Here is a 12,419-nt window from a genome sequence, read left to right on the forward strand (position 1 = left end):
TTGTTTTTGCTGTGAATGCTGCACCCAATAGCCTTGAACGCGTGTCCGTCTCTCTCTCTGTAATAATTACCTCTCAGTGCCACTGCTGGGGCAAACATACTATGCACTTGAAAGGTTTTTTTTTTCTTAAGACAGAGTCTCAAGCTGTCGCCCTGGGTAGAGTGCCGAGGCGTCACAACTCACAGTGGAGCAGGAAGACGAGGCCCAATGGAGAGAGAAAGAGCATCCAAACACCATGTTTATAAGAGGAAGGGCTTTATTCACTGGTCGGGAGCTTACGGCATAGAATTCAAAATGGCCGTGCTCCCTGACTGGTTTGGTCTTTCCCTTTTTATCTACAGTCAAAAGGTTCCAACCCACAGGTACCTTTTTCATTGGCCAGTTTGAGTTAAGCGGGAGATGCTATTCCAGTCCCCTCAGAACTACAGGATTTCACAGAAGTGGAAATTTCCAAGATCCAGGAAGTGAAGCTTACAAATTCCCAAGAGCTGAGTCACTGTGGAGAGGACCCTGCAGCTGTATCCTTGTGGTCTCCTTGAGAAGACCTGTTCTCCTAGACCTCACCCTTCTCGGGTATCCTCTCTCAACAGCAACCTCCAACTCTTAGGCTTAAGCGATTCTCTTGCCTCAGCGTCCCAAGTAGCTGGGACTACAGGCGCCCGCCACAACACCCAGCTGTATTTTGGTTGTAGTTGTCATTGTTTTTTTTTTTTTTTTGTAGAGACAGAGTCTCACTTTATGGCCCTCGGTAGAGTGCCATGGCATCACACAGCTCACAACAACCTCCAACTCCTAGGCTTAAGCGATTCTCTTGCCTCAGCCTCCCGAGTAGCTGGGACTACAGGTGCCCGCCACAACGCCCGGCTATTTTTTGGTTGCAGTTCAGCCGGGGCTGGGTTTGAACCCGCCACCCTCAGCATATGGGGCCGGCGCCTTACCGACTGGGCCACAGGCGCCGCCCTAGTTGTCATTGTTGTTTGGCAGGCCCAGGCTGGGTTCGAACCCAGCAGCTCCCATATATGTGGCTGACACGCTAGCCACTGAGCTACAGGCGCCGAGCCATGCACTTGAAACTTTAAGCCGACACTGAGGAATTGTCTCCCCCAAAGACCCTGCCCCCTGCAAACACACACATCATAACACTTTTCTATGTTATCCTTTGTCATCTTCACAGTTGTGATTTCTCCTTGAGCTGTTTCACCATTTAGTCTTTCCATTGTGTCTGTGGTATGAAGGAAGGTTTGGGGCAGACCCTTGAGGCTTTCCAGCACTTCAAGGGGTTGTCCAGCATTTCCTTCCCCTGCCTCAGGAGAGCCAGGGTCTCCAGGTAGCTGAGTGTCAGAGCAGTCTGAATCCTGAGCCATCTCTTGCAGCAGAGAAGGTTTGGAGGAAAACTACGGGTGGCCTCTGAGTGTGGCAGGAGCCATGGGATTGCAGGGTCTGTGGGTCTTGGCAGCTGGCTTCAAGGACGGTGGCTAATGACAGTCTGCGTTCCTATTTTCTGCAGGACAGAAAATTATGGCCACCTCCAAAGCATAATTCACACGCCAGGCTCTCCCGATGATCGTTGCTGCTATATTCACACTCAATGCCCATGCATCCCTGGATGTGCCTCTCAACTCGTCCCTGCAGTGAACATTTGCATCTTGTCATGCCTAGCAGATCTGCTGCTGGCTTTCTCATTGTGACATTTCAGACGTTGGGCATGTTGTTCTCTGAGTGAACCTTCCCATCAGCTAGTCTGGGACCATGAGACACCCACATCCCTCCCTTCTTGGGACTCTGGCAGCGAGGCTGGAAGAACCCATTTTCTGGGCATTGCTTTGTTCCAGAAAACCTTGGACTTATCCAGTGGGAGGAATCAGCTTTCCCAGGCTAGCCGCAGCACTTCCTGTAGAGCTGGGGGTGGGGGGGACATGGTCTCTTACTTCCGGGACTTTCTTTCCTATGGGTGCGACCTAGACAAACAGCTCCTCCCACAGTGCTGTGGGCCAGGGAGGGGCCATCCCCCAGGTACAGATAAGAGATGCTGGAGTCTGAGATGGCAAAGGCAGCAGTGGTAGACCAGAAGGTCAGGAAGGGGAGGCGTGAGGCATCCCTGGGAGCCCAGCTAGCAGATGGAAAGAGGGCAGGCAGTTTCCCTCTCCTCCCCACCTAGGGTTGCCAGACTCCTGGGGGCCTCTCTGGGCTCCAGGGCCCCCGTGAGCCCTCTCAGGCCTGTGTGCAAATTAACACCCTCTTGGCAGATAGGTGGAGAGGACACAGGAGGGATTTCAGCACTCCCCTCACTCCTAAGGAGGGTGTCCTCATGCAGCAAACAGCCTGTGCCACCTTCTGGGGGACCTGGCCCTCTGCCACATCCTCCCTCCACCATAAAGTGCACGCAAAGTTCAGAGATTGAGGAGACTCCAGGCACAATTTCTGAGTGTGCAATGCAAATTCCAGGTGGACCTAAACTGGCACAATCCAGCTGTGGTCAGGAGCCTAGGTCACACGAACACCCATGCCTATCCTCTGGCATGTGGGGGGTCCCCGGTCCAGTTTGGAAGAAAGCAAGGAAAGGAGCAATTATAAGACTTCGGGTTGGCCAGGCGCTGGGCTCATGCCTGTTATCCTAGCTCTCTGAGAGGCCGAGGTGGGAGGATCACTTGAGCTCACGAGTTCAGGGCCAGCCTGAGCAAGAGCAAGACCCGCTCTCTACTAAAAATAGAAGAAAATAGGCAGGGGTGGTGGCGGGCACCTATAGTCCTAGTTGCTTGGGAGGCTGAGGCAGAGGGATTGCTCAAGCCCAGGAGTGTGAGGTTGCTGTGAGCTAGGCTACCACCCACACTCTAGCCCTGGGTGCAACAGGGTCAGACTCTGTCTCAAAATAAAAACAGAAACACTAGCTTTGTGCAGTGGCAGTATCATAGCCAATGAGGTTTATCCGAGGCACGATTATTGCTAATTGAAAACTTTTCCCGGGGCAGAGCCCGTGGCTCAGGGAATAGGGCACCAGCCCCATATACCGGAGATGGTGGGTTCCAGCCCAGCCCCTGGCCAAAAACTGCAACAACAACAACAACAACAAAAAAAATAGAACAAAAATTATTAAAAAAAAAAAAAAAAAGAAAGAAAGAAAGAAAACTTTTCCCAATACCCCGCCATGACGACTTGAAATACAGTCGGCACTGGTAATTTTTGACAGTGTCTAAGGAGAGTGAAGTAAAGAAAAAAAAACAAAACAGGGCAGTGCCTGTGCTCAGTGAGTAGGGTGCCGGGCCCACATACCGACAGTGGCGGATTCCAACCCGGCTCCAGCCAAACTGCAACGACAAAAAATAGCCGGGCGTTGTGGCGGACACCTGTACTCCCAGCTACTTGGGAGGCTGAGGCAAGAGAATCGCCTAAGCACAAGAGCTGGAGGCTGCTGTTAGCTGTGAAGCCACAGCACTCTACCGAGGGTGACAAAGGAAGACTGTCTCTAAAAAAACAAACAAACAACAAAAAAAAAACAACACTTTGGAAGTATGGGTTGCATCATTTCTTTTTCTTTCTTTCTTTTTTTTTTGAGACAGAGCCTCAAGCTGTCACCCTGTGTAGAGTGCTGTGGCATCACAGCTCACAGCAATCTCCAACTCCTGGGCTTAAGTGATTCTCTTGCCTCAGCCTCCCAAGTAGCTGGGAATACAGGCGCCCGCCACAAAAGTTGGCTATTTTTTGTTTTGTTTTGTTTTAGAGACAGAGTCTCACTTTGTTGCCCTCGGTAGGGTGCCGTGGCGTCACAGCTCACAGCAACCTCCAGCTCTTGGGCTAAGGCAATTCTCTTGCCTCAGCCTCCCAAGTTGCTGGCACTACAGGGGCCTGCCACAACTCCCAGGTATTTTGGTTGCAGTTGCCATTGGTGGCAGGTTCGAACCTGCCACCCTCGGTATATGTGGCCGGCGCCCTACACATTGAGCCACAGGCACCACCCCCGGCTATTTTTTGGTTGTAGTTGTCATGGTTGTTTGGCAGGCCCGGGCTGGATTCGAACTTGCCAGCTCTGGTGTATGTGGCTGGTGCCTTAGCCTCTTGAGCTACCGGCACTGAGCCAGGTTCCATCATTTCAAGCGTACCTGGGCCACAGGTAAATGAGGGCGGTCCCTTGGGAGAAGAAAGGGGCCGATGAAAAGACAGAGGGGTAAGGAGGTGCTGGGTCTGGGGCCACCCAAGAGCAGTGGGCTATGTGTTGGCTGTGCAGGCTTGAGTCTTGATGACCTCCGGAACGGGAGGCCTTGTACCTTCTGATGCTCAGTGAGTAGAGCTGAGCTCCCCTCCTAAATCCTGAGTCCTTGAGGTGCTGCCCCTGGGGTGAAGAGGAAGGATGGGGTGAAACCTGACCCTTCGCACCGAGACATAAAAGCAGTCCATCTCAGCTTGGGTCTGAGTGACAGGTGGGAAACTACACCTGGCTTTACAGACAGTGCCCCGAGCACTGGAGAGCAGGCCTTGCCTTCCCATGGGCCTCTGGCAGGAGGTTCCTGTCTCCTCTCCGCGAACCCCTGGCTGAGAGAGCACCTCGCCTCCCCAGTGTGCTCCTTCTGCCAGGATGCCACCCCGCCAGACGGGACACTTCACCCCAGAATGCCCACACGGGACTCCCAGAGCTAAAGCTGAAGATGGGCCAGCAACCTCACGTTGACTATGCCAGCCACCATCCTCGAGATTTAGCAGGTAGGTCAAAGAGCCAGAGCAGCCCTATGGACAGTGGGAAGAGCCCCACTAACAGTAGTATCAGCCCTGCTGTGAGTGTGTGCAGCGTGCTGGGCATTGTTCCCCATCTCAGTAGCACCCATCCAGTCCAGCCTCACCCTCGCAGCAGCCTTTGGAAGCCGCTCCCAGTGTTACGCTGAGGGAAGCTTGACATTGTTCAGAATCACTAGCCGGCAAGTAGCAGAGGCAGTATGTGGATCAAGGACGTTGGCCTCCTGGGCCTGATAACCCTTTGCTCGGCTAAGCTCTGGTACTGCCCCCAGGCCCTTCTTCCCTCCCTCCAGGTTCCCCACGGTGGGTGGATGTGCATGGAAGGCGTCGGTATGAGCCTGGCTGAGCATCCCCAGGCCTGGCGCCACCACATGAGAAGGGAGAGGGGTATGCGGAGAGCCAGCGTTCTCCTCTCATGTTTGCTGGGGGTGGGGTGGGGATGAACTTATCAGTGACTGACATTACCTTTGAATTCTCATGAGATCAGAGAATAGTTCTCGTGGAGGTTACAAATTGTTAGAGTAATTTGTGACGTGAAGGTACTTGTACTGCTCAGGTGTGTATTTAAAAAAAAAACTTTGTAGACCCAAGTCTCTGGAGTGGAGTGGCAAGATCATGATCATAGCTCACCATAACCTCAAACTGCTGGGCTCAAGTGATCCTCCTGCCTCAGCCTCCTGAATAGCTGGGACTACAGGCACCCACCATACCTGGCTAGTTTTAAAATTTCTTTTGTAGTGATGGGGTCTCATTATGTTGCCCGGTCTGGTCTCAAATTTCTGAGCTCAAGCAATCTCTCGGCCTTGGCTTCCCCAAGTGCTAGGATTACAGGGGTCACCCTCTGTGCCCAGCCCCTTCTCAGCTCTTTGATAGTCTCTGAGACAAAAGAATATACAAATAGAAAGGAAGGAAGAACAAAGATATAAGTAAATTTACATGTCCAGGCAGATTTGAAAAAGAAGCAAATGGAAATTTTTTTTTCTGCAGTTTTTGGCTGGGGCTGGGTTTGAACCCACCACCTCCGGCATATGGGGCCGGTGCCCTACTCCTTTGATCCACAGGCACCGCCCCGCAATTTTATTTTATTTTATTTTATTTTTGAGACAGATTCTCAAGCTGTCGCCCTGGGTAGAGTGCCGTTGCGTCGTAGCTCACAGAAACTTCCAACTCAGGCTCAAGCAATCCTCTTGCCTCAGTTTTTCTATTTTTAGTACAGATGGGGTCTCAGTTTTTGCTCAGGCTAGTCTCGAACTCGTGAGCTCAAGCAATCCACCCACTTCAGCCTCTCAGAATCCTAGGATTACAGGCATGAGCCACCGCGCCCAGCTGAAACAGAATTTTAGAAGGTAGAAAGCGTCGTCATTGTAGCGGAAACCACAACTGATGGCTTCAACAACAAATAGGTACCCATGAAGAGAGAATTAGGGATCTGAAGGTGATGGCAGAGAAATGTCCTCCTGGCCTGTGTCTCATTTGTAGCTGATGCTAGCGCTTCCTGCTAACCTGAGAAGTGGCAGCATCCTCTCCTCAGAGATCCGAGCCCTTGGGTCTTCTGTGCTCTTCATGCTTGCTTCTAGGAGCTGCCTCACCCAGTCCCCTTTGCTTTTTGTTTCCCCATCACTCTGGGAGTGGTAACTTCTACCTTTATACACTTCAGTGTCCCTTTTTGCACGTTCAGCCCTCAAAACCCTGAGTAAACGATCCCTTGAATTAAATCCCCTCTTGAGAGACCCAGTATGTGGTCTGTGATTCATCCAGAATTGGCCTGGGAGAGGTTCCAGAAGATAGGCCTACATACATGGAGTTTGGAGCTGGGTCCGGTCATGCCTTTGGGCTGGACTTCAGGGCACCAGTCACCCATGGCCTGCACTGGCGTCCCAATTAATCCAGTTACCGTCTTGGATTGACTGGGATGATGGGCCAACCGCAGCCAGTGCCTGGCGAGCACAAGTCACTTCTGCACCTGGCTGTGGCGGCGGCCATGGACTTCTGTGAGCACCGCGGTGCGGGGTGATTTCTCTGAGTGTACCTGGCTACCTACAGCAAAGATGTGATGATCTCAGGTTCCTAAACGCTCAGCTCAAGTCACAGGAAGATAACCAGAGGGCTTACAGGACAGCCCCCAAACTCCTTGTACCGGCAAGGCTGACAGTTCTGACGCTCGAACACAAAATTGAGTTGTGTGAGTGACAGAATCCCAGTGTGTTGAAGCCCCAGCCTTGCCACATTTTCATGTAAACGTTGGGGAGCCTGAGACCTGGAACCTGGAGTGGGGACATCTTACTGGCTTCAGTGGAAGCTGAGACGCCTGAGAACCCCACTGCCTCTGAGCCTCCCTTGTCAGCAGAAGTGGCTTGACCTTCTGTGTCTGGGGGACTGGCGTTCCTTTGCTGGAGAGTTGTCACAATTTTTCCTGGGAAGGAGGCTTGTAAGCGGACACTCATCACCTATGGGCCCCTCCAGAAATACAGCCTGTTGCCATTAGACTTATATGGACTGTTCCAGTCTCACTGTGGTCTGGTGGGATAGGCACAAGGTGTGCCCCAGACTTGACTGATAAGTGTATATTCCAATACGACTCTACCTAGTGTTTGTCTCAGTCAATTGTCAGTATCACACTTACAGAGGTAAACCATGAGCCTAGATGGGTCTGGATTTACTGACACTGGTGCACTTAGCAGAGAGTCCTGGTTGAATTATGTTAGGGCTCAGAAATAGTGTAATTCTAATCTCTCGCTCTCTTTGTTGAATGACACTTGTGCTTAGTGGTGGCCTGCAGTTTATGGCTTTAGCTGCCCTGGTATGAGGTAAAGGAAGAAATCCAAAGGCTTAGCTTCTGTGTTTCATTGAAAGGTGCAGAGGGTGCCCTCTTTATTGAAGCATGGAACCAGGTGTTGGTGTAGCAGCACCTGCACCCTTGAACTATTTTATGGTGCCCTGCTCTGCAGGGCAGGTGTGACTCTACACAGTGCATAACTGAGGTGAACTCCCAAATTTCTTTGGGCATGAGGACTTTTTAGTATCAGAGGCCGTGTGGCAGATCTAACCTCCCTAAGAGGTGGTTATGTGTCTCATTATGGGTGAAAAGGGATATACAGGCACTCAGAATGGCCTGGTGGCCATTGGGGATGTCTGATAGATCATAGCATATCTAGAGGTAGCCTACTGAAGCTTGTTGGATGCATCAGACCGGAAGTGCTCTAGGCCTGGGAGCCAAATACTTGACCCAACTTGACCCAGTGGACTCACAGCCTCTCACTCAGCTTCCTGATCTAGGTCAGTGCACAAATCCAGAGCCCTATGATGGAAGGGGAGGCCAAGGTCCCCTGGGAAGGACTGTGCGCGATTCCTACAAGTGCACACCACAGGTCTTTCTAAGTCCTCCTGAAGGGACCTGCAGAGCAGCCAGTTACTGAAGTGACATATCATCCTGGAAAATAGGATGACAGGAAAATAGGATGCTGTAGCCTGATTCCCTCCCTGGTGGGCCACGCCTTTTCATTGCCATGGGAAAGGCTTTATTTGTTACAGAGTGTGAGATTTTAAAGGACCACCAGAGACATCAATTTATTAAAACCAATTTTAGGAGTCTTTATTAGGTTGGCCAACCAACTGTCCCCCTACGTAGATACAGAGGGAACATCCCAGGCCATGAGAAGGGAAGGGTTTATATAGGGTAAATTATCTATACTATGGTGGGGGGCGGGGGGGCTACGTGCAGTCCAGCCAGCCAGCCAGCAAGCCAGCAACCAACCAACCAACCAACTTTCGTCATCAGTTCGTTACAGAAGCAAAAATCATTACAGCACTTACAGTTACAGCAGTCACAGATCACAAGTCTGGGTAAGAAAACAATTTTACTCTAAACAATGGGTCAGGCAATAATGTAGTGCCACACTGGCGGCTACTCTTTCTTGTTCCTTAATTTTCGTTTTAGCTACTTTACTTTCTTCTTTCAAGCAAGGGTAAGGGGTTTACTATCCCACCTCATATTTACCATACTATAGCCCATGTGCAGAAATGTGGACACCTGACAGACATCACCTTTCTGCCAATATTTGCCCACCAGTTCTGCCCATTTCTTTTTTTTTTTTTTTTTAATTTGGCCAGGGCTGGGTTTGAACCCACCACCTCCGGCATATGGGACCGGCGCCCTACCCGCTGAGCCACAGGCGCCGCCCAGTTCTGCCCATTTCTCCCTGGGTGCTTCCCCAGGAACCCTCTAGACATGCCCAAATGCACTGTCTGAATACAGTGGGGTGAGGAGGGCAGTTCACTGAAGGTGGGGCAAAAGAGTTCACAGGCTAGAACCAGGGACAGTCCTTCTCTAACAGCCAGGCGGGGTGCAGAACAGGGTGGGCGGATGGGCCCAAGGGTGCCCAGGGGGTCTCCTGGGCCGTGGATTTCCACAGATACCTCCTCCCCAGCGGGAAGGTGCGACCCCTGTGTCTCCAGGGAATGGGACATTGAGAATGGCTCAGAACAGGCTCTGCTCTAGTTTCTCTGGCCCGGAGAGGAGGGGCGGGTCTCCTACTGAAGCCTCCCGGCTAACAAAGGAACGTCGGCCCAGGCCCCCCGCACCACGAGCGAGGCATGGAGCGCGTGTCCTGAGCTGTAGCTCGAGACCACCAAGGTGTGCTTTCTTTCTTTCCACTGTTGGAACATATGTCTGTCATAGTTCCTGCAAAACCTAGAGCAAGAGTTCTACACCGAACTCTTGGCCAGTCGGAAGCGGCCCGAAACGCCCATGTGGCGAAGCCCCATTCGTTAGCGCACGGCGGGTGCCCAGCCACCTCTCCGCTCTGCGCATGTGCCCAACCGTGCCCGCGCAGACGCAAAACACGGAGGCATCTATGGTCCAGTGCGTGACAGAGCGTCCCACAGCCCTCACCGGAACTCTATGGTCTCCGCGCGAAGATAGGCCGCTTATATAAGGCATGCGCAGGGGTGGGGGCGCCTCTTTACCTTTGGCGCGGTCAGGGCGACTTCGAGCTCGGTTAGTGCTCTTGCGGGCTCTCAGCCGGGCGTAAGGCCTGTTCTGGCGTTCATTTCCGACTTATTCTGTTTCATTGCAGCCACTGAAGACCCTGGTGTTGCCATGGGCCGCCGCCCTGCCCGGTGGTGAGTGCCGAATCCGTGCAGTTTCGCTGGTGGGGAAGGGGAGGGAAGAACGGCCCTTGGTCGCTAACTGTTGGGAACTGACCCTATGTTTTCATTAATACTTTACTGGTCGCTTTTAGCCTTTTTTTCTGCTATTTCCTTTAAAAATTATGCCACTCCACAGCGCTTTCCCCGTTTTGTTGTTGGAGGGACGGATTGACTGTGGACTGCATGTGCCGCGCCAATGTCATGCTGGAAACGACTTCGGCCTTGCATACCCTCTGGGCTGCGAATTTGCCTCATTTTCGAGTTTGATGCCGTCTCAGGGCCTTTGTGTGCGAGCCCTGCCTTATTTCCGGGCGACGTGCCGCGTGCGGTCTCACTAGGCAGTCCTTGCAAAGCGGGTGCAACCGCTCCATGTGCCCTGCAGGGGGCGCCGGGTTTCCTTCATGTGTGGTTGTGGAGGCGGATTTAATGCCACGTGCCCCGAAGTCTTTAGGTCACCTGAACTGAGCAACTCTCATGTGGCAATTTTTTTTTTTTTTTAACTGGGAGAGCTTTTCAAGATGTTGGCTTTATAGGAACTTGGAAACCAGGAATAAAAGAAATTATTTGCGCTGTTTTTTGTGTGGGTAGTTCTTCAAATGAAGTGCTTTTGAGTTTGCTTATGGAAACTAACATGAGATTTCCTCCCACCTGCAGTTACCGGTATTGTAAGAACAAGCCATACCCCAAGTCTCGTTTCTGCCGAGGTGTCCCTGGTAAGCAGTGGGAATGCTTCCCAAGCTATTTCGACCTGCTGATTCAGCTGTCTGTGGCACCCCACACATTTAACCCCGACCCCTTTTCAGATGCCAAGATTCGCATCTTTGACCTGGGGCGGAAGAAGGCAAAAGTGGATGAGTTCCCACTTTGTGGCCACATGGTGTCAGATGAATACGAGCAGCTCTCCTCTGAAGGTGAGGTTAGATTCTTAATCAGTCACCCCCATCCTTCCTGTGTGCTTGTTGCTCACTCAGCCCAACTCAGAATGGACGGTGCTGGAGTTGGCAGTTCACGAAGTATGAGTTTTGTTCCAACTCTTGGGCTTAAGCCATTCTCGTCTCAGCCTCCCAAGTAGCTGGGACTACAGGTGCCTGCCAGAACACCTGGCTATTTTTTCTTGTTGCAGTTGTCATTGTTTCAGCTGGCCAGGGGTGGGTTTGAACCAGCAGTCTCTGGTGTATCTGGCCAGCACCCTACCCACTGTGCTATGGGTGCCGCCCAAAGCATGAGCCTTTTTATAAAACTCTGGGCCAGAACACTTCCTCTTGAGGGGTAGGGATGACCATGTGTAAGGGTTTTCCCATTATCTTGTCTCACTGCTACCATCCTTCCCCCTGCCTAGCCCTGGAAGCTGCTCGTATTTGTGCCAACAAGTACATGGTGAAAAGTTGTGGAAAAGATGGCTTTCATATCCGAGTGCGGCTTCACCCCTTCCATGTTATCCGCATCAATAAGATGTTGTCCTGTGCTGGAGCTGACAGGTGAGCTCAGTCTAGGCTTTTTAAAGACATTTTGGGGCCTCTGTGTATGATATGGGTTTTCATCACTGAAGGCATAGAGGTGGACTCAAATACACTCAGCCACCCGTGGATAATGGGAAAGCTAGGACACATCTGGTAAGTGGCTTTCAGTGGACACTCCCACTTTTTACAACCAGGTAGGTCAACTGAACTGACTATTGCCGAGTAAGTCCTAAGCCCCAAAAATGTCATGATTAAGTCTTAGCCTGTGGGCCACAGGTGGCGGGAGGCACTTCTGATGGGAGGCCTTCTTGCTTTGAGCCTGATAAGTATCTGCAAGCAGGTAGTTGGGACTGTCAGATGAGCCCAGTGGCACCTTGCATAGCCTCTCAAAGGTTCTTTGGGGGATCTTCTGCAGCTAATTAAGCCGACCATGCTCCTTTCCTCATGGGGACCTGGTGTGCAGTGGCTGCAAATAGCAGCCTCCTCGGTAGTGTATGCAGCCTGTTGCTTGTATAGGTTGCTCTAAGGGACCTTGGAGACACTCCTTTCCAATACATGTTCATGTGTTAGACCTTGTGCTGTCCCCAATCTAGGCTCCAGACAGGTATGCGTGGTGCCTTTGGAAAGCCCCAGGGCACTGTGGCCAGGGTTCACATTGGCCAAGTCATCATGTCCATCCGCACCAAACTACAGAACAAGGAGCATGTGATTGAGGCCCTTCGCAGGGCCAAGTTCAAGTTCCCTGGCCGTCAGAAGGTAAATAGTGCTGAGCCCCCTTCTCCCATCTTTCCTTGCTCTAGACCTCCTGGCTCAGTTTTTCCCATCTCTCCCTAGATTCACATCTCCAAGAAATGGGGTTTTACGAAGTTTAACTCAGATGAATTTGAAGACATGGTGGCTGAAAAGCGACTTATCCCAGATGGCTGTGGGGTCAAATACATCCCCAATCGTGGCCCCCTGGACAAGTGGCGGGCCCTGCACTCGTGAGAAGTTAACATTGTGTTGCCTATCAATTGCGCCTACCAATAATAAATCCTACTTCCTGTCCACTTATGGTTTGCTTCTAGATTCTTATGGGGGAGGGGA

General features: G+C 51.7%; 1 protein-coding gene, 1 non-coding gene and 1 pseudogene across 3 annotated transcripts; all 3 read left to right on the forward strand.

The window, feature by feature from the left end:
• The first annotated feature begins 2,886 nt into the window (after window positions 1-2,886).
• On the forward strand, window positions 2,887-2,964 carry LOC128578595 (uncharacterized; annotated as a pseudogene).
• Window positions 2,965-9,624: 6,660 nt separating this feature from the next.
• RPL10 (ribosomal protein L10) lies at window positions 9,625-12,386 on the forward strand. 2 transcript variants are annotated; one of them, XM_053580662.1, is made up of 7 exons: window positions 9,625-9,721; window positions 9,801-9,846; window positions 10,528-10,586; window positions 10,677-10,784; window positions 11,213-11,351; window positions 11,927-12,089; window positions 12,168-12,386. In XM_053580662.1, exons 2-7 carry the CDS (start codon window positions 9,824-9,826, stop codon window positions 12,318-12,320), a joined length of 645 nt encoding a protein of 214 aa, XP_053436637.1. In that variant the 5' UTR covers window positions 9,625-9,721; window positions 9,801-9,823; the 3' UTR covers window positions 12,321-12,386. The 2 variants fall into 2 exon arrangements, with proteins under 2 accessions (XP_053436637.1, XP_053436639.1); XM_053580664.1 differs by lacking the exon at window positions 12,168-12,386 and having other exon boundaries at window positions 9,686-9,846; window positions 11,938-12,046.
• Window positions 11,743-11,877, forward strand: LOC128578808 (small nucleolar RNA SNORA70). The gene has a single exon (XR_008377920.1). It is a non-coding gene; the product is annotated as a small nucleolar RNA SNORA70 (small nucleolar RNA).
• Window positions 12,387-12,419: the final 33 nt, after the last annotated feature.

Source organism: Nycticebus coucang, chromosome X (assembly GCF_027406575.1).
Source record: "Nycticebus coucang isolate mNycCou1 chromosome X, mNycCou1.pri, whole genome shotgun sequence".
Lineage (NCBI taxonomy): Eukaryota > Metazoa > Chordata > Mammalia > Primates > Lorisidae > Nycticebus > Nycticebus coucang.

What these genes read in the sequence shown, in the direction of transcription:
- RPL10 (XM_053580662.1), top strand. Translation starts at nt 9,824, where the DNA reads ATGGGCCGCCGCCCTGCCCGGTG. An exon ending in GGCCGCCGCCCTGCCCGGTG is followed by an intron (nt 9,847 to 10,527) that starts GTGAGTGCCGAA and finishes TCCCACCTGCAG; the next exon opens with TTACCGGTATTGTAAGAACA. An exon ending in AGTTCCCTGGCCGTCAGAAG is followed by an intron (nt 12,090 to 12,167) that starts GTAAATAGTGCT and finishes ATCTCTCCCTAG; the next exon opens with ATTCACATCTCCAAGAAATG.